The sequence below is a fragment of the Pipistrellus kuhlii genome, unplaced genomic scaffold (genome assembly GCF_014108245.1).
Source record: "Pipistrellus kuhlii isolate mPipKuh1 unplaced genomic scaffold, mPipKuh1.p scaffold_m20_p_151, whole genome shotgun sequence".
Classification (NCBI taxonomy): Eukaryota; Metazoa; Chordata; class Mammalia; order Chiroptera; family Vespertilionidae; genus Pipistrellus; species Pipistrellus kuhlii.
Genome location: NW_023425462.1, coordinates 40,128 through 67,882, shown reverse-complemented (window position 1 = coordinate 67,882; position 27,755 = coordinate 40,128). Strand labels below are relative to the sequence as shown.

The following is a 27,755-nucleotide window of genomic DNA, read 5'->3' as shown; positions in this document are numbered from 1 at the left end:
GTGGCCTTCAGCCGGCCCAGCGCTGGGAGCACCCTGCACATAGGATCTTCCATCCTACCGCCGCGGGGCGCGCACAAAGGCCTGCATAGTGTATCTAGGTCACAACCGGAAAGGCTCAAATCCTGTTTTTACGGCATGAGAAACGTCTCAGCACTCCAGCTCATCAGGAAGTGTAAGCGGACGGAGCCCGTGCACAGTCCCCGCAGTCGCGCAGTCACGCCTGTCCTGTGCACACGCTTGTTTCGTTGGCGGTTTCCTCGCTGTGTCGTTTTGGGAACAAGGAGGTGGTAGTACATGCGTCGTCACGCCTTCTCCCATGGTCATCCTGGCTCCCTTCCACCCAGGCCGTGGAGATCTCTGCACGCCGGCGTGTTCTTGGAGGGCACGGGCGTGCTCAGGGTTCGCTCTGCCCTCTCACCGTGTGACAGTCTGTGTCCCGGCTCCTGCTCTTTCTCCACCCACACCAGTTTCTAGAGAGGCCAGACCGCACAGGCGACAGGCAGGGCCAGGCGGCCCCCTTCTGCTGGGAGGCTGGTCGGTAGGTAGGCACTCTGAGATGGGACCTCCGCGTGAGGAGTGTTCCGGAGAGAACACGGCCTGTCGGTCGGGGTGGCTCAGTGGTTGGGCGTCCAGCTGTGAACCAGGGGGCTGCCTGGGTGAGGCTCCGGGCGTGCACACTGGGCTCCCTGCTGGCTCTGCAGGGCAATGGCCGGGTTCGAGGGCTGTGCTCTCACTGCCCAGGGGTGGAACAGGAAGTTGGGGTGACAGAAGGAAGTTGGTAACGAAAGAAAAGGCTGTGTTTCCCCCAAAATGCCAGGGAGATTGGAAACTATTGGGTACAGTTTAAGTTGGGAGCATTCGGGAGCGATCGGCGGCGTTGGCGGGAGTGTCCTGTGAGTGCGTGCCCGGGAGGACCCTACGGTCCCGCTGGCTCCTCGCCTGGCTCCTGCTGACTCACCGCCGGTGACCAGACGGTGCAGGCTGTGCGGCTTCCTTCTCCTTTCTGTCTCCGCGGCGGCTGTGGCTGGCAGCCCTGGTTAGATGCATTCTCATAGAGCATCGCCCATGGCCGGCGATACGATGGGACGTGGCCCAGTGAGGGAGCTGCCTGAAACAGGAGCGGCTCCCTGGGTCCCGGCCGGGCCCGGACGCCCTCAGCGGGAGGCAGGCGGCGGTGTGCCCAGTGCTGCCCCTGGAGCGGGCACACGGGCTTAGGAACATCCAGCTCCATGTCTGTGGTGCTGCGCGCAGCCGCGGGGCTGTGCTCGGCTGTGTGCCCTCCCTGTCACCTTCACCCCAGCCCTCTCCTTCACCGTCCTGTCGGCTGTCCCTGTGGTCGGGGTGCCAGCGGGCCATGGGGGGAAGGGGCCGGGAGGGTAAGCCAGGGGTGGCAGCAACCCCTGTGCCTGCATCGTGACGCCCTGGCTGGTGAACCCTGGCCGGGACCGTCCGGCACCGTGCCTTCCTTCCTCATAGCGCCACTGGCTTCGTGTTGTCTTCAGGCCAGGATGGCGGCCCAGGTGACACTGGAGGACGCGCTGTCCAACGTGGACCTGCTGGAGGAGCTGCCTCTGCCCGACCAGCAGCCCTGCATCGAGCCCCCGCCATCCTCGCTGCTGTACCAGGTGGGTGCGGGGGGCCGAGACGCCGGCCTCCGGACGCAGGCCTCCCCGTCATGGTCTCTCTTCCCTCCCCCCTGCAGCCGAATTTCAACACTAACTTCGAAGACAGAAATGCATTTGTCACCGGAATTGCAAGATACATTGAACAAGCCACCGTGCATTCTGGCATGGTAACTCCCCGCCCCCCCCCCCCCCCCCCAGTCTTTATTTCCACCCGGGGCCCTGGCACGGCGCAGGGCTGGGTCCCCTTTTCTGTATCAGCTGGAAGGGTGCCTGCTGAGGGAGGGCAGAGAGTGAATGAGATGCCTCTTTGTTTTTCTTACGATAAAACAATACCTGCTCTTTCTGAGAACGTGTCATCGACGGCCCAGAGAGAATTGTGGGGAATCCTGTTTTCTCTCCCTCTCGTGTCCCTGCTCGTGTGCACGCTCTCACGATGCAGATTGTGTAAATGAAGTGCATGGTTATAATTAGGTATTTTTATGACTTCACATTTTTAAACGTCCATAATGTAACTTTTTTTTTAATCCTCACATATGACATATTCATTGGTTTTTAGAGAGAGAGAGAAAGAGAGAGAGAGAGAGGTGATGAGAGAGTAAGAGAGTACCATTGAGGCCCGCCTCTCTTCAGCTCCCTGGCCGGGGATCCGACCCGCACAACTCCCTGACTGGGAGTTGAACCCGTGACCTTTGGGTGTAGGGAGGAGTGTTGTGGTCGTCATGGCCACACCACTTCATCAGTGCCACCAGCCTCCTAACAGCTGCCTCCTACCAAGCAGGACGCTGCTGGTGGTGTCTGAAAGGAAGTCAGGGTGAGTGACTGCTGTCGCTCTGGGCGCTGTGGCGTCTCCTTTGCCTGGGTTGCTCACCTTTGCCTGCGCCCCCTTGCAGAACGAGATGCTGGAGGAGGGCCAGGGCTACGCCGTCATGCTGTACACCTGGAGGAGCTGCTCCCGGGCCATCCCACAGGTACCCCGCGCTCCCAACACACCCAGCCAGGCCACGCTCCCGACCCCCCAACCAGGCCATGCCCCTTGTCTGTTCCACCCAGCTCAGCCAGGGGGCGCCCCAGCCTGCACAGCCCAGCCCCACCGGAATTCTACCCCCAGAAGGCAGGGACCCTTCCCTCCCTCGTGTCCAGCCGGTTGAAGCCTTACTTCGGTCATGCCTGTCTGTTCCCAGGTGAAATGTAATGAGCAGCCTAACCGAGTGGAAATTTATGAGAAGACGGTGGAAGTCCTCGAGCCTGAGGTCACAAAACTGATGAATTTTATGTACTTCCAGGTAAGGCAGCCGAATGGCCCTAGGGTTTGGTCCAGGTGCTGCAGAGACGGAGGGAGCTGAGCCGTGGGCAGGGGAGACACTGGCCTGCTGTTTCAGGAGGAACACTTTCCTTTCACTTCTCTTCTCGAGAGCCAGTTCGTGCTTCCTAATGAAGACGGCGTTGTTTGTTTTTTGTTCTGAGAGGGATGCAGAATTCTGTATTTTATTTACTTATTAATTTCTAAAATAGATGTTTATGGATTTCAGAGGGGAAGAGAGAGAGAGAGAGGGAGAGAGAAACCAACGATGAGAGAGAATCACTGATCGGCTGCCTCCTGCACACCGCACACTGGCGATCCAGCGTGCAACCTGGGCATGTGCCCCGACTGGGAATCGAATCTGGGACCCTTCCGTCCACAGGCCCACATTCTATCCTCTGAGCCACACCGCCTGGAGCATAAAGATTGTTGTCTTGGTTCCAAGTGCTTTTGTCTTTCTGCCGGTTTAAACTTTATAGTCATCCGGTTTTTCGTGCATTTTCTTCCTCAAACACACCGTGATCCCTCGCTCACATGGTCCTCGCCTGGCCTTGGCTCCTTCTGGCTCCTTGGTTTGGCAGAGTGGTTGCAGGGAAAGGACTTTATTTTTTTTATTTTAATTTTTTTGTGAATCCTCCCCCGAGGATATTTTCCCCATTTATCTTTAGAGAGGGTGGAAGGGAGGGGATGGGAAGAAAGAGAGAGAAACATGGCTGTGACAGAGACTCGCCGATGGGTGGCCTCCCATGGGGGTCCCAGCTAGGTCTGGGTTTTGAACCTGTAACCCGGGTGCATGCCCTCGAGCAGGAGTGGGCCCCGGCCCTTCAGGATGCAGGCCAGCGTGCGGGGCCAGCCGGCGGGTGCTTAGGACTGGGTCTGACACTGCGGCAATGCCGACGGGAGCTGCCCCGGCTGGCCATGACCCCCCCCGATCCTCCCCCCCCCGTGCCAGAGGAACGCCATCGAGCGCTTCTGCGGGGAGGTGCGGCGCCTGTGCCACGCGGAGCGCAGGAAGGACTTCGTGTCGGAGGCCTACCTGGTCACGCTGGGCAAGTTCATCAACATGTTCGCCGTGCTGGACGAGCTCAAGAACATGAAGTGCAGCGTGAAGAACGACCACTCGGCCTACAAGCGGTGAGTGTGCTGGCGCCGGCCCCGGAGAGCGAGCACACGGAGTACCTGGCGAGCTGTGCGTCCGGCGCGCAGTGGGTGTGCGCCCTGCACAAAGTGGGTGTGCACACAGTATGTGTGCATCAGGGGTGCGGGAGTGACTGCCACTGCCTGGTGGTGGTGACTGGCCAGGCCCAGGGTTGTGTTGTTTGTGAATCCTCTATTGAGTGTTTTTTTTGTTGTTTTTTTTAAAATATATTTTATTGATTTTTTACAGACAGAGAGGGATAGAGAGTCGAAACATCGATGAGAGAGAATCATCCATCAGCTGCCTCTTGCACACCTACTACTGGAGATGTGCCCACCACCCAAACACATACCCTTCACTGGAATTGAACCCGGGATCTTTCAGTCTGCAGGCTGATGCTCTATCCACTGAGCCAAACGTGTTTCAGCATCGACTGAGTGTATTTTTCCATTGATTTTTAGACAGTGAAAGGAGGGAGGAGAGAGAGAAACACTGATGTGAGAGAGACACATCGATTGAGTGTCTCCTGCATGCTCCCTGACTGAGGTCAGGCCAGAGGTTTTTCCTAAAACTGAGGACTGTATGTGCCTGCGACTCACATGTGTGCTGAGTGCTGAGCACCCTCGGAAGACAGAAGCACCAAGACCATCTCCTGCTCACAGAGCCTCGGGGCCACTGCCGGGCGTTTGGTGAGGGTGGGTGGGGTCTGCAGCCTGAGGATGCCATCCCAGCCATGGGTGGAGCTGGCCCTGCGGGCGGGTGCCGTGTGGTCACATGGAGCTCCCCGGTTACCCAGACCCACTCTCCTCCAGGCCGGCTTTCTTTGTGAACGCGGAGAAGATAATTGGGGAAGGCGGGCGGGCACGGCGTGGCGAGTGCTTCTAGAACACAGTGTGGGTGGCTGGTGGCAGGGAGCGGGAGGTGGGCGGTCAGTGCAGAGCCAGCTGTCTCTGGACAGACTTTCTCTAGCGTCTGTCCCAGTCCTGCTGACGTCATGGCTGCTTAGAACAAGATGACAAGATGCTGGCCGATGTTCCCTCCCTTGTGCCACACTAGAACCTGAGCTATAAAATTCAACTGGAGGAGTTTTTTCTTTGCATCTGAACAGGCTGTGGTTACGTTGCCTCTGAAACCACGCCACTGCTGCTGTGTCTTTACAATGAAATGGACATCGGTGGGGGTGCATAATCTATTGGCTTCCTCCTCATGCCCCCACTGGGGATCGAGTCAACAACCCAGGCTTGTGCCCTGACGGGGAATCCAACCGTGACCTCCTGGCTCACGGGTCCACCCTCAACCACTGAGCCGCCCCAGCTGGACTCTTCTTTTTTGGTCCATGAAGCATGTTAGCTGACCGACTGTTTTCTTTTCTCCTGCTTCCCCAGGGCTGCTCAGTTTCTGCGGAAGATGGCAGACCCGCAGTCGATCCAGGAGTCACAGAACCTGTCCATGTTCCTGGCCAACCACAACAAGATCACACAGGTGAGGCTGGTGCTCTCCTGCTCTGGCTGATGGGGTGCGTGCCCGGGGTTCCGGGGGCCCGAGAGCCTGGAGCAGCTGGTGGCTTAGGGCTGTCCCCTCTTCCAGTCTCTGCAGCAGCAGCTTGAGGTCATTGCTGGCTACGAAGAGCTCCTGGCGGACATTGTGAACCTGTGCGTGGATTACTACGAGAACAGGATGTACCTGACGCCCAGCGAGAAACACATGCTCCTCAAAGTACGCCGTGGGGGTGGCTGTCCAGGCCTCGTGTGGGAGGGACACAGGAGGGAGGGACAGCCAGGGTCTGGCCAACAGGTTGTGCTTTGCCTGAGATCCTTTTGTCAACCTTTCATGTACATATACACACACACACACACACACACACACACACACACACGTATGTATACTAGAGGTCTGTTGCAGGAAGATTCCTGCAAAATACAGGGCTTCTCTCACGCCACCGCCACCCCCCTCCGTTTTGCCTGCTGCCTCTGCCCCCCACGCCTTTCTTCCCGCCTCTGCCGGCCCCACAGTCTCCGTGCTTTCCCTCCCATGGCCGCCTTGTTCAGCTTTTCCTCCCTCTTCCTCTGCTGTCTTCAGTCTCCACTCTTCCCTCCCTCCCTGGGGCTATTAACTGCCTTCTTTGTTGGGTTGATTTGCATACTCGCTCTGATTGGCTGTGGGCGTAGCAAAGGTACAGTCATTTAGCATTTTCCTCTTTTATTTGTGTAGATTTCTGTTGATTTCAGAGAGGAAGGTAGAGGGAGAGTGAAACATCAATGATGAGAGAGAATCATTGATCAGCTGCCTCCTGCACACGCCCTCCTGGGGCATGTGCCTTGACCAGGAACGGAACTGTGGCCTCCTGGTTCCTAGGTCGACACTCAGCCACTGGGCCAGGGCTGAAACGTCTTTTCTGGAGAAAGAGTGAATCAGATTGAGAAGGATTGGATCAGATCAGATTGAGAAGTCTTGGATCAGATGGAGAAGGATTGGATCAGGTTGAGAAGGATTGGATCAGATTGAGAATGATTGGATCAGATCAGATTGAGAAGTCTTGGATCAGATGGAGAAGGATTGGATCAGGTTGAGAAGGATTGGATCAGATTGAGAAGGATTGGATCATCATGTCTGGAGGTGCTTGTGGGTCATTCAACTTGTGGTTCTGAGCTTCCTGCCATTTGTGCTTCCTCAGGTCATGGGATTTGGTCTGTACTTGATGGATGGGAGTGTCAGCAACATCTATAAACTAGACGCCAAGAAAAGAATAAACTTGTCCAAGATCGACAAGTTCTTCAAGGTGAGTGAGTGACAGTTCTATGGTCACGTGACTATGAGGGGCCCTGGGACTCGGTGGCTGCTCCCGCTCCTCCCTGCACAGGCAATGTCGGGCTCGGTCCCGAATGAAGGCGCCCACGCCTTCGTCCCGTGTCTGGCTGGTCCCTCGGTGAGACCTGTCCCTGTGGGCGCCCACAGCTGCTGTCCTTAGGCTCCATCGTGGGGCCACAGGCCACCGATGGCCACACCACCGCCTGTCGATCCATCCAGTCGTGGTGGCATGCGGTGGTTTCTGGGTTCTCGCTGGTGTGCACGGGGCTGCTCAGATGCAGGGCACGTCTGCGTACCTCTGTTGGACGCTAGCCCACGGATGGGACTGGGGCCTCGAGCATAAAGGTTTTCAGTCTGTGGACACGGCCTCACCGTTCCCCACGGGCTGCCTGCTGGCAGAGTGAGTGTCCCCTGTTCCACCTCCTCGCCAGCACCTTCGGGAGGGGCGTCCTAATGGGCGGGTGAGCCACTGCCCTTGTCGGCCCCGATGCCTCGGCCCTTGGTGTGTTTTAGGAAGCGTCACTTGGCTTTTCTGGGCTTTTCCTGATTTGTTTCTGCACGAGTTCAGGTGCGTGTGCCCTGAAAGCAGCCTTTCCCTCGTGGCTCCTCTCACTGCCTCAGAGGTCCTTCGATGAACGGAGTGCCCGCCTTTACTGTCCGCATCAGGAAAGGTTCCCACACAGCGGGCTCGTGGGGTTTTCTTGTGTTAGCTTGTGGATACATCCCTCTCCTTTTCCATCTGGACCTATAGTTTCCCTTGGAACCGGTCTCTGAAAGGCAGGAGGGAGCGGTTGGCATTTTTTCTGTCTCTCTCTCATTGTGATTAGTTTTGTTTTTTAATATATTTTATTGGTTTGTTTACAGAAGAAGGGAGAGGGAGAGAGTGTCAGAAACACCGATGAGAGAGAAACATCAATCACCTGCCTCCTGCATCCCCCCTCCCCCTCAGGGGATGTGCCCACAACCAAGGTACATGCCCTTGACCGTAATCATACTTGGAACCCTTGACTCTGCAGGCCAACGCTCTATCCACTGAGCCAAACCGGTTACAGCTTTTTTTTTTTCTTTTTTTTAAATTTTTTAATTTTTTTCTTTTTTTTTATTTCAGAGAGGAAGGGAGAAGGGAGTGATAGAAACATCAATGATGAGAAAGAATCATGGATTGTCTGCCTCTTGCAGGCCCCCTACTGGGGATCGAGCATGCAATCCAGTGACCTTGACTGGAATTGAACCTGGGCCCTTTCAGTCTACAAGCCAATGCTCTGTCCACTTAGCCAAACCAACTAGGACTCATTGTGATTCTTTTAATATCATTATTGATTTTAGAGAGAAAAGAAGGGAGAGGGAGAGAGAGATGGAAACATCATTGATGAGAGAGAATCATCGATTGGCTACCTCATGACCACCCTCTACTGGGGATCGAGCCTGCAACCCAGGCGTGTGCCCTGCTGGGAACTGAAACTGTGACCCTTTTGTGCATGGAACCACGCTCAACCAACTGAGCCACACCGGCCAGGGCTAGGGGTTGACAGGCTTGGATTTTTTCCTCCACATGGAGATCTAGCTGGCCTGCCCTTTCGTTGCATAGACGATCTTTCCCCACGTTGTTCTGTGTCGGTGGGTCATAAACCAGGTATCTGTCTGTCTGTGGCTCTGTCTTAGGTCCTCTGTCCGGCCCCACTGGCCTCCATCCCTGCTCCAAGGCCACACTATCCTAGTGGCTGTGGCTTCCCAGTAGCGTAGTCCGCTCACCAGGAAGTCTCCCGTTATGTTCTTCGAGATTGTCGTGCGTATCATCCCCTCACCTCTCCCAGTGCATTCGAACCGGCTTGTGATCGCTCACCACTCGGGACCCACCTTCCTCTCGGGATATCGTTGGGGCTCCCATTGCATGTATGACTCATTTAGGGTGAATGGACTTGGTTAAAATCCACGTCTTCCCATAGTGAACCTGACACATGTCTCCATTCACTGAAAACTGTACACGTTCTCCTGAATTTTTGGTAGTCTTTTTGCTTACAGGTATTGTCTATATTTTGTTTAATGTATTAATACATTTAATTTTTTTTTTAATGCTTTTGCAAATTCCTTAAATTTTCATTTTCGAGTTGTCACTAGTATGTAGGAATGCAGTTGAATTTTTTAGGGTCATGGCTCAAGCCAGAGTCAGGTTAATTTCCACATTGAAAATTCATACATGATTTTATGAATGTTGGCACTTGTGTTTTGTTCCTGAAGTGAATGTATTATAGAAGTTATTCACCACGTTTTTGCACTAAATGATTTGCAGAGAATGCTTTTAACCATCAATGATTAACGGCATTATTCATTCACCTAACGATGCATTTGTTCAATAAACATCCACGATGACCCCATTTTTTTCTCTTTGAATACAGCAGCTCCAGGTAGTCCCACTGTTTGGGGACATGCAGATAGAACTCGCAAGATACATCAAGACCAGCGCCCACTACGAGGAGAACAAATCTCGGTACAAGCGTGAGCTGCCCAGTTATAGTGTTTTGAGATGTTCCTATTGTCGCTTTTTTTGTGTGGTTTTTTTTTTTTTTTTTAGAGAGAGGGAGAGAAAGAAACATGGCCGTGAGAAAGAAACGTCTGTCATCTGCCTCCCCTACATACACCAACTGGGGATTAAACCCACAACTTAGGATATGTTTTCCATTGCAGGGGGGGATGGAGGGAGAGGGAGGGAGGGAGGGAGGGAGGGAGGGAGGGAGGGAGGGAGGGAGAGAGAGAGAGAGAGACATATGTGAGGTAGATACATCAATTTCTTACCTCTCAAATGCTCCCCAAACGGGCCTGGGATTTAACCTGCAGCCTCGATATGTGCCCATGACCAGGAATCAAACCCACAACCGTTTGGTGTGCAGGTCGGTGTGTTGATGCACACTGGCCAGGCCTCATGTTCCCTTCTGTCCCAGGGGACATTCGGCATGGCTTTGTGTTGTTCCTCATATGCAATGTGGGGGTTAGACCATCATGTCCTTCACAAAGGGGGCCCCCCCGACCTGTCCAGCACCCAGCTGGCACCATACACAGCTGTCCCCGAGACTGACTGCAGGCCCTGGGCGCACGTGTTGGGAAGCAGTTTGGTGATGAAGGAGAAATCATGACGATGATCTGGAAGCAGGCGGGCGGGTAGCAGGCGGGGAGCAGGCAGCCACCTGCCCGGTGACCGTCGTGTCCCCCCCCTCCCCCCCCCGCCAGGTGGACGTGCACATCCTCCAGCAGCAGCCCCCAGTACAACATCTGCGAGCAGATGATCCAGATCCGCGAAGACCACATGCGCTTCATCTCCGAGCTGGCGCGCTACAGCAACAGCGAGGTGGGCGGGCGTGGGGGGCGCTGTGAATGCAGGACCCCCTCGGCCACGGCCGTCACAGGGTGGGCGGCCCACGGGGGGCGCACTGTGAATGCAGGGGAATGGGCCCTGGGGGTCCCACATGAGGTGGAGACGGCGTCCAGGAGGGGCTGTGGGGTGCAGGGATTAGCAGGTACCCCCTCTTCATCAGGGAAGATCACCCCCTGCTGGGGACTTAGGGGGTTAGGACCAGGAATCGAACCCGGGACCCTTCAGTGCTCGTGCCAGGGCTGTAACCACTGAGCAGCACCGGCAGGGCCCAGATGGATCGGTTGCCCCCTCGTGACACATGTCCGGGCCAGTGCCCTGGGGGTGGGTCCCGAGAGCGGGTCTGATGGCACGGGGAGACTGGGGCCAGATTTCCGGGTTTGGGACCACCCTTTGCGGCTCCCGCGCTGCCCCTCCAGGTTGTCACGGGCTCCGGCCGCCAGGAGGCGCAGAAGACGGACGCCGAGTACCGGAAGCTCTTCGACCTGGCACTGCAGGGCCTGCAGCTGCTGTCCCAGTGGAGCGCGCACGTGATGGAGGTGGTAGGTGCCCTCGCTCACAAGGAGGCGGGAACACGGGGAACCTGGACAGCCTCCTCCCCTCCCCACCCCACCCCAGACTCAGTAAGAAAGGACTAAACGCCCTGACCAGTGCGGCTCAGTGGGTAGAGCATCGGCCCGTGGACTAGGGGTCTGTCTGCCTGTCCTTCCCTCTGCCCTGTCTGTCTGCCTCCTACACGACTGGCAGCGGAGCGCCTGCATCTGTCTGTCCCCGTCTCTCTGGCTAGTATTCATGGAAACTGGTGCACCCGACGGACAAGTACTCCAACAAGGACTGCCCCGACAACGCCGAGGAGTACGAGCGCGCCACGCGCTACAACTACACCAGCGAGGAGAAGTTCGCGCTGGTGGAGGTGCGTCCGTCCGTCCGGCCGGCCGCCGCCCGCCTCCGTCGCCGCTGGGCCCCGTGGCTCCCTTTCCCAGGGAGAGGGAATCTGGGGTACTCGGCCGGTGTTGTCCTTACCTCTCTGCCAGGGCAGAGTTTGTCCTGGGCAGAATTTGCTTTTTTAAAAATAGTAATTTCTCATCCATTAAAAAAGGCGACACATGGGTGACACACACCCGGGCAGGGGGGGAGGGGGCAGAGGCCGTGTGCCCCTCCGTCACGCACCCCTGCCCCGCAGGTGATCGCCATGATCAAGGGCCTGCAGGTGCTGATGGGCAGGATGGAGAGCGTGTTCAACCACGCGATCCGGCACACGGTGTACGCCGCCCTGCAGGACTTCTCGCAGGTCACGCTGCGGGAGCCGCTGCGCCAGGCCATCAAGAAGAAGAAGAACGTCATCCAGAGGTCAGCCTGCATGCCGGGGCGGAGGGCCGGGGCGGGCTTACCTGGCCGTGATTTCAGTCAGTCACTTCTGTGATGTGCACACTAGCGGCCAGGCGCACAAAGTCAATGCAGGGGCAGCCCCGGCACCCGCCTTGGCCTGGCGCTGCCACGTCTGCCGCCACACCCACCAGTTCCATGGTGCCCCCACTCACCTGTTCCCCCATCCCGCCACAGCCATTGCCCACTTGTTCCCCGCGCGCCCCCTGGTGGTCAGCACGCATCATAATGACCGGTTGTTCTGTTGCTGGATCTATTTGCATATTAGGGTTTTATATATACACTAAAGGCCTGGTGCACAAAATTCGTGCACTGGAGGTCTGTCCCTCAGCCCATCTGCACCTTCTCCAATCTGGAACATCCCTCTCACAATTGGGGACTGATGGCTCCCAACCACTCGCCTGTCCGATTGCCCCTAACCACTTTGCCTGCCAGCCTGATCGCCCCCAACTGCCCTTCCAAGGTAGGGTCTTGGATGCAGGTGAATGGGATTCCTGGCTGGCATGCCACTGACATCAAGCTAACCAGCAGCCAATTCCGCAAGGAATGGGGCTCCCTCCTCCCTCCTGTCAGGGTCTGTTTGAGGGATGGCCATGCCCCAATCACTGAGACCCAGAGTGCCGCTCTCCCCAGCCGGCCAGTCCCACAGCTCCGTCCCCGGCTCCCTTGCCTGCTATTCTGTCGTCCATCCAGTCGTTGAAGTCGTGACATCCCCTGGCTTTTTGTATGTTAGATGTGTGTGTGTGTGTGTGTGTGTATTATTGGTTTTAGAGAGAAGAAGCGGGAGGGAGAGAAACGTCCATCGGCTGCCTCCTGCCCGCTCCACTCTGGGGATGGAGCCCACAACCTGGGCACGCGCCCTGACTGGGAATGGAGCCCTGGCTTCAGGGTTCATGCTGGACGCTCACACCCAGAGCCACTGCAGCCTGGGCGGGCTGCTTTTATCTCCCGTGGAGCTGGGTGGGCGTCGGGAGGTGCTGAGTGTCGGTCCGCGTCAGCGCTCACACCCGTGCTCAGTGTGCTGCAGGCCATCAGGAAGACCGTGTGCGACTGGGAGACCGGCCACGAGCCCTTCAACGACCCGGCCCTGCGGGGCGAGAAGGACCCCAAGAGCGGCTTCGACATCAAAGTGCCGCGGCGCGCCGTGGGACCCTCCAGTACGCAGGTTCTCGCCCCGTCCTCGCCTCTGCCTGCGGGGGGGGGGGGGGCGCAGCCGGGAGTGAGACAGGTCCCCTCCGCTCGGGCACATCCCGTCTTCCTGGGTCTCCGGCCCTCTGTCCGCGGCCCACATGGGCCCCGTGCTGGCCGGGACCGCGGGGGGACTGCCCGCTTCGCCCGCCTGCATGTGGATCAGTCTGACGGCCCGATGCCCGCATCCAAGGTGTGGGTGCCCGCCTGTGTCCGTGTGCCCCTGTCTCTCTCTCGGTGGCTGTTTCGGGGCCTGGGTGCAACGTTCCTGTGGTGCTGCAGGCTGTCATTCCCAAGGAGGTGGCTTGGAGAGACTAAAAAACGCAGCTTTTGTGTGTTTGAGTCAGCACCGCTGCTGTTTCTCTCATTCGCTTCTGCTGCCCCCAAGCAGCTTTCTTCTGACTCACACCTGCCCCCCCGCCCTCGGCTTTCTCCTCCCACGGGGCCCGGACCTGCCTCTGGTCCCCGGAGCCCCCAGCAAAGCACGCTGCTGGCTGTGCCCGGGACCCTCGTGTCCAGGAGGAGCCCCGTCCACGGAGTAACCCTGCATCCCGTGTGTGCGTGTCCTGTGACTAACGCTCTCTCCGCCTCTCCTGTGTCTGTCCGTGTCTAGCTGTACCTGGTGCGCACCATGGCAGAGTCCTTGAGCTCCGCCGAGCTGCTGCGGCAGCTCAAGTCTCTGGGCATGGAGAGGCTGGTGCATGTGGTTAACGCGTTTCTGAGACAGTCCTACACCTACCCGCCTCTCTTAACCTTCGGGGGTAAGACACCGCTCCTCTCCCTCGCCGACGTGCGCACGTCGGCAAGGGCCTCCTCCGCGTCCTTCCTCCCGCAGCAGCCACGGCCACGCAGGCGGCGCCCAGACCCCTTAGCGCAGCCGGGGAGCCGGCCCAGGTCAGGGCCCGGAGCAGCCCGCCCGGGGCCGAGAGCGCCGGGTGCGACTAACGCTCCTGTGTGTTTTCTCCCGCCGCCGTGCCCCGAACCCCACAGCTTTACATGGTGAGAACCATGCTAGAGTCCCTCATTGCGGACAAAAGTGGCTCCAAGAAAACCCTGAGGAGTAGCCTTGAGGGGCCCACCATACTGGACATAGAGAAATTCCACCGCGAGTCCTTCTTCTACACTCACTTGATAAACTTCAGCGGTAAGAGACACTGCTGAGCGCCCCGGCCCAGCATGCTCTAACACCGCTAACACCGTCCGGACCGCTTCCTCGCCTGCTGACCGTCCCCTGCGGCCCCTCCCGCACCCGCACCGTGGTGACTGCGTGGCCCGTGCAGCCCCACCCGTCGTGTACACGTATGGCCGGCCGTGCGCCCCCCCCTCCGAGGGCTGTGGGGCCTGACCACTGGGTGACCAGGTCTCAGGCTCTGGCCGCTGCCTGGGCTGGCAGGTCCCGGGACCAGGATGCTGGGTGGTTGCCCTTGTTATCCCGTCACAGCCATGTGCCCCGAACTGGAGGCCCTGTCTGGACTGGAAGCTGCAGGTTCACCGTGAAGGGCGAGATTTCTGCTTCTCGCTCCCTCACAGGGCAGGAGCGTGCACAGCAGTCCTGTGTGTCTGATAGATGGGCATGGAGTGGGCACCAAATGCTGCGTCTGTTCCCAGCAACATAGGGCCATCCCGGTCTCACTGCTCCTTTTTGTGAGCACATTTCCTCCCGCCCGGAGGCTCCGTCTACAGGGCCCACAAGGGGCACCCACATCCCTGTGGGACCGCAGCCCAGATGCTGCCTCTGTGCTTCCCGGGGGAGACGGATGCCGTCCGGGGGGCTTGCCTGCGGTCCTTGCCCGTCCCCAGTGTTAGGTGCCCTGGCACCCCGTTCCTCACCACCCCGCATGGCTCCGGGCTGATGGCAAAGGGGCTGGCCTGATGCACAGCCCTCGCCCTGTCATCTGTCTTGTCTGTCTGTTTTCTGTCTGTGCTGTTTGCGGAGGGAGACTGACCCCCTGCCGTGCGCTCCCCCCAGAGACCCTGCAGCAGTGCTGCGACCTCTCGCAGCTGTGGTTCCGAGAGTTCTTCCTGGAGCTCACCATGGGCCGGCGCATCCAGTTCCCCATCGAGATGTCCATGCCCTGGATCCTGACCGACCACATCCTGGAGACCAAGGAGGCGTCCATGATGGAGTGCGTGTCCGGGCCCCGCTGGCTCCTCGTTGGCTTTGGGGAGGGGAGGGACCACAGGCTCCATAACCTCTGGTCTGCTGCCTGATCACCCCTAACCCCTCGGCTGAGGCAGGGTGGGGCTGCTTTCATTGCTTAATCTGACGCCGTGATTCGAGGGTAGAGACTAGAGAGTCGTACAAGGGACAGGTTGCTTGCCTTTTTTTTTTTTTTTTTTAATGTTTTTATTGATGTTAAAGAAGTTGGGAGAGGGAATGACAGAGAGAAACATCCATGATGAGAGAATCATCCATCAGCTGCCTCCTGCACAGCCACCACTGGGGATCCAGCTTGCAATCTGGGCCTGTGCCCGAACCGGGAATCGAACTGTGACTTCCTGGTTCATGGTTCAGCACTCAGCCACTGGGTCATGCCGGCCGGGCAAAAATAGAATACCGCTGAAAATAAAAAAGTCCTCATTGTGGTGCTTATTAAAAAACGTACAGGCTCAGTGCACAAATTCATGCACAGGTAGGGACCCTGGGCCTGGCTGGAAATCAGGGCCGACTGTGGGGTGACCAGTGTGGGGATCGGGCCTCCCGGCACCTTCTTGGGCTGGGGGCTGCTCCTCCGCTTGGTGTGTCGTCCCCCCCCCCCCCCATCTGCACATCATAGCGTCCGGTCATTCTCTTGTTTGCCAATTTGCATACTAGGTTTTTTTTATGTAGGATAAGATGCCACATCCTTGTGGCAAAAACCTTTGAGACAGGATAAGGGAGAAGGTGCAGTTGCTGGAGGCCTGTGCCTCGGCGTGGCCTGGGTCTGGTGCGCAGCCCGAGGGGTGGGTCTGCTGGCCGGGCTGTGCCCTCGGCCTTGCAGGAGCCGAGTCTGGCATCTGTCGGGATCGGTTTTCCAGGGGAGAGGAGAGGACAGGAGAGCGGAGGGGGGAGTGCTCGGGACCGGGAGGCTGCATGGGCGTGGCTGCTGACCCCTCCCTCTGCAGGTACGTCCTCTACTCCCTGGACCTTTACAACGACAGCGCCCACTACGCCCTCACCAGGTTCAACAAGCAGTTTCTCTACGACGAGATCGAGGCAGAGGTGAGCTCCCGGCGCCGGAAACGGCTCTTCCCGAGGGGTGGCGGCAGCAAGTCACCCGCTCACACGGGAGCTTTATACAGAGCAAGGGAGGTGCGGGCAGCCCTTCTGTCTGCACGACACTCGGCGCAGCCGCGCCGTGACCAGGAGCAGGAGGGGGCCAGCCCATCCTCCCGGCCACTCGCCCACCCATGGGGGCGGCTCTGAGCGGGAGAACTTTAGACAGACAGCTACAAGCACAGTGCTGGTCGCCTCTTCCTCAAAGAGCCTTAGCTAGTTGTGTCACTCGCATCCCTGGCCTCGCTGGCCTTGCTGATTTTAAAGCTGGAAATGCAAACCTTCTGGCGACCTTCGCCCTGTGCCTCTGGCAGCACCCCCCCTCTCTTTTCTGCATTTGAGTTTGTGGTTTTGTTAAGATTATACCTGTGAGTGGGACCGAACAGTCCTTGTCTCTTTCTAGTTTGTTGCATTTAGTGTCATGCCCTCAGCATCCATCCGTGCTGCACAACACACAAGGCTTTTTTATTTTTGTGGCCGAATAACATTCCATGATATACACAGGGTGTGGCACAAGTAGGCTTACTGTTACCATCTGGAAAATAATAAAACAATGAACAAGGAATAGTAATCAGAGCTTGAACTCTGCACAGACAACACTAGGACGATGGCAGAGAGAAAGGTGTGGGAGCAGGCGGAAGAGGGAAAAGGGGGTAAATGGGGGCGGAGGAGACCACACCGTAGACAGACGATGCATTATGGTCTAACCGTCTGAAAGCTCTCTACTTTTACTCAAAGCGTCACTCCAGTAAACCCAACTAAACAACACGTTCTGTGTTCGTGTGTTCACCACTAAGCCTTACTCTCGCCTGCCCTGGAGAGACCTGTGTTCCTTAGAGAGAGTGTTCCCTGATCGCAGATAGGGAGTCGTAACGCCGTGCATGCTTTCTTCCCCCTCAGGTGAATCTGTGCTTTGACCAGTTTGTGTACAAGTTGGCCGACCAGATCTTTGCGTATTACAAGGTCATGGCCGGAAGGTACGTGGTTTGGGGTTGGAGCCTCGAGCAGCTGGATGTGACGTTCGCCTTAAAGCTTGTCCTCCCTCCCTCCCGTCCCAGCTTGCTTCTGGACAAACGGCTGAGGTCCGAATGCAAGAACCAGGGGGCCACGATCCACCTCCCGCCCTCCAACCGCTACGAGACGCTGCTCAAGCAGAGGCACGTGCAGGTGAGGGCCTCGCCCGGCGGGCGAGCCTGTACCCACACCAGAAGTAGGGAGGTTTCCTTTGTGTTCGAGGGGCTTTCACAGGAGTCCGTGTGGCGAGTGACTGTGGGGACTGCCTCACGAGGTGCGAGAGTTCAAAGGCCCTGCCAGGGCTCCTTGTTTTTCAAAAATTACCTTTTTAATGATTTTTAGAGACAGAGAAATGGAGAAGGGGGAAAAGAGAGGAGCATTGAGATTGGAGTGAAACATGTTGAAATGTGCATTATGCCTTCTTACTAGAGGCCCGTTGCACGAAAATTTGTGGACTTGGGAGCCCAGGGGGTCCCTCAGCCAGGCCTGCACCTCTCACAACTTGGGACCCCTTGGGCAGGGTCCCTAGGCCTGGCCTGAGATCAGGGCCTATCGGGTTTTCCTTCCCTGGGCTGCAGGGGGCTGGCCCCACCCCCACCGCGGCCACTGCTGGCCATCTGTGTAACACTGCCCTCCCTCCCCTGCCAGCAGGGGCCCCCTCTGCAGGCTGCAGGCTGGGGTGCAATGGCTTGGCTGGCCTGTGACTCCTTCTTTCTTTGCTGGTGGGTAGGGCCAGCCCTGTGAGGGGCCGTCTGCCTACCTGATTGCCCCTAACTGCTGGTCTGGCTGCCTGATCACCCCTCACTGCCCTAATTACTCTGTCTGTCTACCTGATTGCCCCTTACTGCTTGCTTGGGAGCGGGGCCAGCCTGGTGAGGGACCATCTGCCTATCTGATTTTCCCTAACCTCTGGTCTGCGTGCCTGATTACCCCTAACCCCTCTGCTTGCCTCGTTGCCCCTTACTGCTTGAATGGGGGTGGAACCAGCACTGACATTCACTTGTTCAACCTCCAGTTGTTACTGGTCGTTACGACCCAGGGTTTTTATATGTTAGGATAAGTTTCTGGAGGGGACACGTGCGTATATTCTGGCTTGTTCTAGCGTTCACTTTCTCCACCCTCTCGCCCCCAGCTCCTGGGCAGGTCCATTGACCTCAATCGCCTGATCACCCAGCGCGTCTCGGTGGCCATGTACAAGTCCCTGGAACTGGCTATCGGACGCTTTGAAAGTGAAGACCTGACCTCGATTGTTGTAAGTGCCCTTCTTCCCTCGGCTCATGAGGATTCTAGCTGATTTTATTTTCGTCTTTATCAATACATTGAACCAATGATAGGCTCATTGCTTTGCACAGAGATGAAAACATAGGCACTCATTAAGTTTGGCCTTCTTTTAGCAGATAATTTTTTTAGAGAGAATTTTCTATAGTAGATAGGGCAACGGAGGTCCAGCACACACATCATAGAGTCCCTGATGAAGGAAAACCAAAGCAACAGCATGGAACCAACATGTGAAATTTTTTAAATACGCTTTTATTCATTTTAGAGAGAGAGAAAGAGAAACATAGATGTCAGAGAGAAATATCAGTCAGCTGCCTCCTGCACCTCCCCACACTGGGAATCGAGCCCACCACCTGGGCATGTGCCCTGACCGGGAATCAAACCCTGCGTGACCTCCTGGTTCATAGGTTGATGCTCAATCCCTGAGCCACGCCGGCTGGGCAGGAGAGGGGTGGAGGCTCCCACTCCCGGTGCCTGGCAGACCCTGCCTCAGGCATTCGTGGTCCGGCTCGCTGACCACACCCGCTGTGTCCAGCTCCGTCCCGCCACCCCACGGCGCCGCCCCCGTGGGGAGGGGATGCCAGTGTCCGGCCCCACTCCGTCCTTCCTGCGTCCTCACTGCATCCTGTGTCCCGCAGGAGCTGGACGGCCTCTTGGAAATCAACCGCATGACACACCAGCTGCTGAGCAGGTACCTGTCGCTGGACAGCTTCGACGCCATGTTCCGGGAGGCCAACCACAACGTGTCCGCGCCCTACGGCAGGATCACCCTGCACGTCTTCTGGGAGCTCAACTACGACTTCCTGCCCAACTACTGCTACAACGGCTCCACCAACCGGTGAGCACGCCCAGTGGGCCCCATCCCGCTGCCCACGGCCCGCCTCCGGCCCTCCTGGCTCTTCGGTCTGAGCTCGCGCACGTGTGCTGGCTGTCACGGTGTTTGTGTCGTGTGCACGTTCTGGTCATTCAGAGTTCTTTGATTTTTTTCTATGATTGTTATTTCATTAATGAGAAGGAAGGTGTAGCGGATGTTTACATGGGAAAATGGTGAATATTTAAAAATCGTGAACATTTCCTTCTCCCTTGTTCTTATTTAGATTTGTTCGGACAGTATTACCATTTTCTCAAGAATTTCAAAGAGACAAGCAGCCAAACGCACAGCCCCAGTATTTGCATGGGTCCAAGGTATGCTTTTGTGTGTGTGTTATGATTTTTTGTGTGTGTTACGATGTTTTAAGTTCACACTTTAGCATTTTTTTAAAAATATATTTTATTGATTTTTCACAGAGAGGAAGAGAGAGATAGAGAGTTAGAAACATCGATGAGAGAGAGTCATTGATCAGCTGCCTCTTGCACACCCCCCACCGGGGATGTGCCCGCAACCAAGGTACATGCCCTTGCCCGGAATCGAACCCAGGACCTTTCAGTCCGCAGGCCGACACTCTATCCACTGAGCCAAACCGGTCCCGGCACACTTTAGCATATTTTGATGTTTAATTTAAATCAGTTCAGTGACGATGGTTTAACTCTGTCATGACAGGTATGAAATGTTATTGTTTTATCGAAGGGTTGATTTTTTAGAAAAAGAGCGAGGAAGGGAGATAGAGAGAGAAACGTGGGAGTGTGAGGGAAATGTCAGTCCGCTCCCCCTGCACACCCCTGAGCCTGCAACCCCAGCAGGGCCCTGGCACGCCCGGCATCGAATAGGCAGCCCTTTGGGGTCGGACAACCCCCGATGGGGCCTCACCAGACAGGACAGAACGTTATTGGTTTTTTGTTTGTTTATCTTTTTATCCACTGGATGCACAACTCACTCACCTCAGCTGTGGTTCCTGGGGGATCAGGGCTGTATGTTATTGAGTAAAAAGAAAATCGAACTCCGAGCTCGGTGACTCAGGTTACAAAGACACACCTTTAGCCCAGGCTCTGCTGGCTGGTGCCGTCTCATGCACCATGAGGTCTCTGGGTCAGCTCCAGGCCCGGGCACCTGCTTCAGGGCTGTTTCTCTCTCTCTCTTTCTTCCTCTCTCTTCAAAAAAAAAATCAGTAAACTATTCTTTTAAAAAATAACATTAGTAATAACGTGCCCCCCTCCAGGAGCATGGCCACGCCCTTCCCATCCCCCACCCCCTCCCCCTCAAACATAGATCCTCTAAACCCCAAGGACCCCAAGGCTTGCAGCTGGGGAGCCGTGGGCGTGGCGGGTCGTACTGGACGACCCCCGACCCTGCCTCTGACGCCCTTGGCTCTGGCTTCTCGGAGCCACGGCAGCCCGGCCCGGCTCTGCTTCTGCTTCTTTCTTCAGCGCTGTTCCTTTTATCCTTGTTCTAAATTCCTTTTTGCTGCCGTCCACAAATTCCTGCTTTTCTACTCAGAAAATTGAGACAGACGCACCCACAGGAAATAGCAGGGGGTCGGCACGCGGCGTCTCGGGTTGGGCAGCAGGACCGGCTTCCTCTTCCCGGGGCCGGCGGAGGGCGTGGGGGACAGGAAGCTGGTGCAGGCAGAGGCGGCTGGTCCTCGCGGACACGAGGGATTTGGAGCAGAAAGTGAGGCTGCTTCCGTCTGCCGCCCGGCCCGCCGAGTGCTCGTGGCACCGAGGAGTCCGAGGGAAAGAGGAACTGGGAGCCGAGCCGGTTTTCCGGGTCGTGGCCGCACTTGCTCCTGCCCCTGCGTCGCACACATAACGCTGAAAGCCCAGTGTAGAGAAACCCAGATGGCGGCATCGGTAATCACCTGAACTGCTGCCTCTCACAATAATTTCAAAACTCCAACTGAAAGACAGAACGGATGTCACCCAGAACCACAGGGAGGCTGGATGAGTGGAAACCCCACACCTAGGAGGAAAGAGAAAGGCCCACTGAGACCCCAGCTTCTAGTCTGTGCTGGAAGCTTGTCTTCAGGCCGTCGTGTTCAGTGCCCCCCCCCCCCCGGTTGCCGTGTGCGGAGGGCGCCCTGGCACAGCAGTGCCCCTCGCCGCTGTGTCTGGGAGTTCTAACGCCGCACGCGCCCTGTGTCCGCAGGCGCTGAACCTGGCGTACTCCAGCATCTACGGAAGCTTCCGGAACTTCGTGGGGCCCCCGCACTTCCAGGTCATCTGCCGGCTGCTCGGCTACCAGGGCATCGCGGTCGTCATGGAGGAGCTGCTGAAGGTCGTCAAGAGCCTGGTACGTCCCTCGGCGAAGGGTTCTGCCCCCTTCCAGTGGGGAGGGGGCCATTCCTCCCTCCCCCGAAACACTCAGACCCCAGCTGGCAGGCAGGTCGGGGCGGACACTGCCCAGGTCCCTTCAGATCCCCTAGGACTCAGGGGTCCTCAAACTTTTTAAAGTAGGGGCCAGATCACGGTTCCTCAGAGAGCTGGAGGGCCGGACTATATGAACTACTAATTCCTACTGTAACACCTCGGCTGCGTTCACTGCCCAAAAAACCTGGCGGGCCGGATCAGACTCCTCTGCGGGCCGCATGTGGCCCACGGGCCGTAGTTTGAAGACGCCTGCGCCTAGGTTAAGGGCTCAGTCCCAAAAGACTGCCCCCCAGACCCCCACACTCCAACCGCACGTCCGGGCTGTCGCCTGTGCCTCCAGACCAGCTGCCATCGGCAGAGGCTCCTCCCCCTGCCCCCGCCTTACTCCCCCGACTTACCGGGTTCAGTTGTAGAGCAGCTCCCGGACTCAGGCAGCTAGCGTCCCCGGGAGCAGGCTGTCCTGGACGCGTGTTCCGTGCCCTTATTCGAAGGAACTTGATAAAATCTTAATCCTGAGCCTGTTGTTTTAAAGATTCTCTGTCACTAAATACCCATTTCCACGTATTTCCTCATATTATAAACCCACCAAGAGGAAGCCTTACTCTCCCTTTCATGTCCGTGCAGTTAGAGTTGTTAACACAGACGCGGATGGAATTCTAAGACGACAGAATCTAAGCTGTGTCTAGGTCAGGACCCAGAAGCCATTAGAATACAGAGCAACTGGGTCTCTGGCCTCAGCCGTGACCCCCGTGTGGCCGCCCTGAAGGCTGTGACCCCTGGGCAGACGTTGGGGCCCCGGGTCCCAGGTGCCAGGGGCCGCACCCCCTCCGGGGCAGGCCCAGCCCGTGGCGGACGCAGCCCCTGTCTCCGTAGCTGCAGGGCACCATCCTGCAGTACGTGAAGACGCTGATGGAGGTGATGCCCAAGATCTGCCGCCTGCCCCGGCATGAGTACGGCTCCCCCGGTGAGTGACGGGAGAGAGCGAGCGGCCCCGGGTGCCGACCCGGCGAGGGGTGTCGGTGTGGGTGCCGGACCTGGGGCGGTACCGGGGGGTGTTCTGTGGCCCTCCAGCAGCTAGCCGGCCCCTCGCCCCCAGGCATCCTGGAGTTCTTCCACCACCAGCTGAAGGACATCGTGGAGTACGCGGAGCTGAAGACCGTGTGCTTCCAGAACCTGCGGGAGGTGGGCAACGCCGTGCTCTTCTGCCTGCTCATTGAGCAGAGCCTGGTGAGCGAGCGCCCCCAGCATGGCCGTCATCGCCCCACGGCCCTCACCCCTCTCCAGCACAGCTGCCCCTTGGACGTCGCGGTCGACTCTCGTTTTAACGACGTTCCCGCCCTGAAACCCCAACGTGCAGTGGAGTTTGTGTGAGGATGTGTCAGTGCGTGAGCCTGGCAAATAGCAACACGGGCCCCCATACGTGGAGCTGACCCTCCACAGGGGTGTGAACTGGGCGTGTCTGTAGAGAAGCCACGTGCTCGTGGGCTGCGTGGCTCACGCCTGCGCTGATCAGTGTCCCCCCCCCCCCCCCCCCCCACACACACACCCCGCCACCAGCCTCAAACGGCTCTGTCCATCTCCTCACGCCGCCCTCTGCTCCGCCCTAGTCCCTGGAGGAAGTGTGTGACCTGCTGCACGCAGCCCCCTTCCAGAACATCCTACCGCGCGTCCACGTGAAAGGTGAGCAGCCGGGACGCCGCGCGGCCACGTGAGAGTGGGACACGGAAGCGTGTCAGGCTCTCTGGGCGTTGTCCCTTCCGCGGCTTCAGAACAGATGGGCTGGGGTGGGATATGAGCCCAGAGCGACCGGAGCAGGACATGCAGACAGTCCCTCTCCTGGGCTTCGCTTTGGATCACGTTTGTAATTTTCCAGTAAATTATCAAAAGTGAAGGCTGAACAGAAAGCCATTCCTGTGACTTTGAGTTAAAACAGCAGAGGAGTCGGTTCTGTACTGGAATTGTCAGTGATAGCCTGCCTTTGCCGTGTTCCTTTCTTATTTTTTATCCTCTCATTTTTTTTAAAAAAAGTATTATATGTGTACCTACCTTACCAATCCCCACCACCACCCCACTCCCATACATGCCCTCCCTCCCCAGAGTTTTTCGTCCATTGGTTATGCTTATATGCATGCATACAAGTCCTTCGGTTGATCTCTTATCTCCACCAGATCGTCCTTTCCTCTCCGCTGTAATTTGACAGTCTGTTTGTTTCTTTACTGTCTCTTTATCGGTCTTTTTTTTTTTTTTTTTTTTTTTTTTTTAATATATTTTATTGATTTTGTACAGAGAGGAAGGGAGAGAGATAGAGAGTTAGAAACATCAATGAGAGAGAGTCATCGATCAGTTGCCTCTTGCACACCCCCTACTGGGGATATGCCCACAACCAAGGTACATGCCCTTGACCGGAATCGAACCCGGGTCCCTTCAGTCCCCAAGCCGACGCTCTATCCATTGAGCTAAACCGGTCCCGGCTCTTTATCGGTCTTTTTAAAAAATATATTTTATTGATTTTTTACAGAGAGCAAGGGAGAGAGATAGAGTTAGAAACATCGATGAGAGAGAAACATCAATTAGCTGCCTCCTGCACACCACCTACTGGGGATGTGTCCGCAACCAAGGTTCATGCCCTTGACCGGAATCGAACCTGGGATCTTTCAATCCGCAGGCTGACACTCTATCCACTGAGCCACACCGGTCTCGGCTGTATCTGTCTTTTTGTTCATCAATTTATAATGTTCCTTATTATCCATTGCCATGTTCCTTTCACAACCTTCCCGGATCTGGTTATGTAAAGTGTGACTGCTGTGACTGCTGTCGCATGAGAGACAGCGTGTGCCCGCCTTTTCCCGCTGCAGAGGGAGAGCGGCTCGACGCCAAGATGAAGCGGCTGGAGTCCAAGTACGCCCCCCTGCACCTCGTCCCCCTGATCGAGAGGCTGGGGACACCTCAGGTAACCTCCTGGGCGGGCGGGCGCTGCTGTTCGTGGGGGTCCACGTCGGGCCCGGGTGAGGCCTGGCGGGTCCGCTCCGGGGAGCCCGTACCCGGGAGCATCAGGTGGTGGGTGGGTCCCCACGGCCCGGGGTCTCCAGCAGGTCCGTCACGGGCCCCGGCCCCGGGCATTTCGAATCTCAGAGCACCTCCTGGCGGGTGAGCCGCCTGCAGAGGTGTCGCCTGCTCTGGGGTCCCTCCCTCGTGAAGAAGGCTCGGTCCCGGGTGTTTAAGAACAGACTGGGTTCTTCAGCGGGAGGCCAGGCATCGGGCAGAGCTCCCCGTTCCTCAGTCTCAGCAAGCCGCCCTTTCGTACCGGATGATGCTCTGTTGGGGGCTTTCCCGTGACTTTTCGGCCATTACGCCTTGTCCCTGGCCTCTGTCCATCCGCTGCCCCGCGCCTCGCCCCGCGGGGTGGCAATGAACGTGTGCACGCACGGCACCGTTGCTGTCCTCCATCGTGCTCCCCGTGGAGTCTAGTGAGACAGGGAACCCCGACCTTTGTCTTGTCTGACGCTCCTGCGAGTGGAGATGGTTCTCCGGGAAACCATGAGGAAGTGGGGCCCGTGGGGTCGGCCCGCGACCTCCTGTGTGGCCCATCGTGCGCTGTCCTTCCCGCAGCAAATCGCCATCGCGAGAGAGGGGGACCTGCTGACCAAGGAGCGGCTCTGCTGCGGCCTGTCCATGTTCGAGGTCATCCTGACGCGGATCCGGACCTTCCTGGACGACCCCATCTGGCGTGGGCCCCTGCCCAGCAACGGCGTCATGCATGTGGACGAGTGTGTGGAGTTCCACCGGTTGTGGAGCGCCATGCAGTTCGTGTACTGCATCCCTGTGGGCACGCACGAGTTCACGGTCGAGTAAGTGTGCGCTTCGGGCACAGGGAGGCGGGCGCTGAGCTGGCTCGGGGCTCGGCCTCTGGTGTTCGACCCTGGAGACTTCGGCACGTGGGTGGGTTGTGCACCTCTCCAGCGAGGGCCCCAGCCTCATGACATCCTTCAAGGAGGGTCTGCGACCTAAAAACAGGTCAGGAGCTGTGGTGTCCGAGGAACCTAAAGGGGTCTTCACCAGAAACAGGGACACACCACCCAGTTTTCCCAGCAGGTGGCTGGGTCATGGACGCCTGGAGAAAGAGACAGGTGCAGGAAAGATTTTCATTCTTTGCCCATTCTTCTGAGTGCTTCTTGTTTTTTAATACTCACTTAATATATTTCCATTCATTTTAGAGAGACTGGAAGGAAAATTGAGAGAGAGAGAGAGAGAAATGTCAAAAATGAGAGAGAATCATTGATCGGCTGCCTTCTGCAAAACCTTCCATGGGGATCAAGCCCGCAACCCTGGCATGTGATCTGACCAGAATCGAACCCTGACCTCCTGGTTCATAGGTCAACGCCGAGCCGCGCTGGCCAGGCGCTGATGCTTCTTGTTTGCAGGCAGTGCTTTGGCGACGGGCTGCATTGGGCCGGCTGCATGATCATCGTGCTCCTCGGGCAGCAGCGGCGCTTTGCTGTCCTGGACTTCTGCTACCACCTGCTGAAGGTCCAGAAACACGACGGCAAAGACGAGATCATCAAGAACGTGGTACGTGGGCAAAAGCCCCGTGTCCTGCGGTGAAGTGTCACAGGAAGGCGTGCTTTCGGTCTGTGATAGCTTCTTCCTCGGGGCAGTTTCCCATCCCAGCATGTAAGATGGCGCTGAGTGAAGCTTCCCTTTTCTCTTCAAAATGCATCGTCATGACATTGTAGGGCCGAGCAGTGTGACAGTGAAAAGGCCACGTCGCCCGTTTTTACCCTCTTCAGGGTTCTTGGGTCTGTGTCTCCATGTGCAGCCTCGTGGGACCTGTGCTCATGCCCTAGGCCTCCTGCCGGTCTCCTGGCTTCCTCTGTGGCCGTCAGAGTGTGCTTTTTGGCTGCTCTTTAGATCTTTTCTTCTTTCTCATTCTCTGAAATGTTTGTCACAGAATTATCCGAAAACACTCGGACATTATCAGTCTGTTTATCTACGTGTCTGTCTCTCATTTTCTCTGTGGCAGCCTTTGAAGAAGATGGTGGAGAGAATTCGCAAGTTCCAGATTCTGAATGACGAGATCATCACGGTGTTGGACAAGTACCTGAAGTCTGGCGACGGGGAGAGCACGCCCGTGGAGCACGTGCGCTGCTTCCAGCCCCCGATCCATCAGTCCCTGGCCAGCAGCTGAGCACGTGCCTGCGGCCTGCCGAGGGTGTCCCGGTCCCCGGCTGCGTTTGTCACCGTAAGGCATGTTTTTCTTGTCGCAATCCAGTGAGATTTGTAGGGACTATTTGCCAGTGTCCTTGTATCTGTGAAAGGGCACTTTTCGGCCTGAAAGCCTAAATTTATAAAATCGACTTATTTTTCTAGCCTAAAATTGTCTATGCTTTTGGTAATTAGGAAGTCTGAGACTATTGGTTGCCGATGGCTGCCTTTCCCATTCTTACATTTATTTCCTGTTTTTCTGGGTAATGTCCAAGTGCCACCGGGGTCATCCCTGTCTTCCTCGGCAAGGGGTCAGGGACGTTCAGGGAAATATTCATGAACTTCAGCAAGGAACACGGAGAGCTAACTGTAAAAAAAGTCGCTACCAATTAGAATGGAAGATAATGGTTCTTTAGCTTTTGTTAGGACTTTTGCTAATGGTCTTTTTTATGAATTAAAAGTCATTCTTTCCTTCCCTATTCGTGTCAATTCTTTAAGAAAATAGTGAACTTGACTTTTTGTTTCTACTAACTCGTTTTTAACAATTTGCGAGGGATGATTTAAAAAATGTAGAAATTAAAGGAATGAAATCTCCTTGTTTTCCTTCATGTGCTGTGACCACCTGTGTGTTTGGGCTCAGACAAGGCACTTTGTCTGCTTATCTGGGCCCTTGGAGTCTTGAGTCTCGGCCACCACGGCCTGAGATAAGGAGCAAGTTATCTCTGTCTGTGGACACAGAACACCGTCTCTAGGACCCAGACACGAGTTGCTGGAAATGCCGGGAAGTGTTTTCTTGAAGTGAACTGCCAACCTGGGGACTGACCCGCATTCTGATGTAGGCATTGTCTGTCCTCAGCCCATAGTGAAAGGCTACAATCTCATGAAGAAATGACTGTGATGATGACCTAGCTCTGATTCCTGCATTGTAGCACCCAAACCAAAGGTAGTAA

At 56.7% G+C, this 27,755-nt stretch overlaps 1 protein-coding gene across 3 annotated transcripts; it reads left to right on the top strand.

The window, feature by feature from the left end:
* The first annotated feature begins 517 nt into the window (after positions 1–517).
* Positions 518–27,399, top strand: CYFIP1 (cytoplasmic FMR1 interacting protein 1). Of its 3 annotated transcripts, XM_036439397.2 has the most exons (31): positions 518–538; positions 1,503–1,625; positions 1,703–1,792; positions 2,516–2,593; positions 2,807–2,908; positions 3,878–4,059; positions 5,449–5,545; positions 5,651–5,779; positions 6,738–6,842; positions 9,268–9,359; positions 10,097–10,214; positions 10,658–10,780; positions 11,026–11,151; positions 11,422–11,588; positions 12,642–12,789; positions 13,803–13,956; positions 14,782–14,938; positions 15,918–16,014; positions 16,969–17,045; positions 17,127–17,235; positions 18,215–18,334; positions 18,999–19,198; positions 19,458–19,545; positions 21,383–21,526; positions 22,477–22,567; positions 22,700–22,830; positions 23,211–23,283; positions 24,459–24,553; positions 25,213–25,451; positions 26,025–26,172; positions 26,624–27,399. In XM_036439397.2, the coding sequence occupies exons 2-31, from the start codon at positions 1,509–1,511 to the stop codon at positions 26,786–26,788; spliced, it is 3,762 nt and encodes a 1,253-aa protein (XP_036295290.1). In that variant the 5' UTR covers positions 518–538; positions 1,503–1,508; the 3' UTR covers positions 26,789–27,399. The 3 variants fall into 3 exon arrangements, with proteins under 3 accessions (XP_036295290.1, XP_036295292.1, XP_045438194.1); XM_036439399.1 differs by lacking the exons at positions 518–538; positions 13,803–13,956 and adding an exon at positions 13,426–13,573; XM_045582238.1 differs by lacking the exons at positions 518–538; positions 1,503–1,625; positions 1,703–1,792; ... (10 more) ...; positions 11,422–11,588; positions 12,642–12,789 and adding an exon at positions 13,431–13,573.
* The last annotated feature ends 356 nt before the right edge of the window (positions 27,400–27,755 follow it).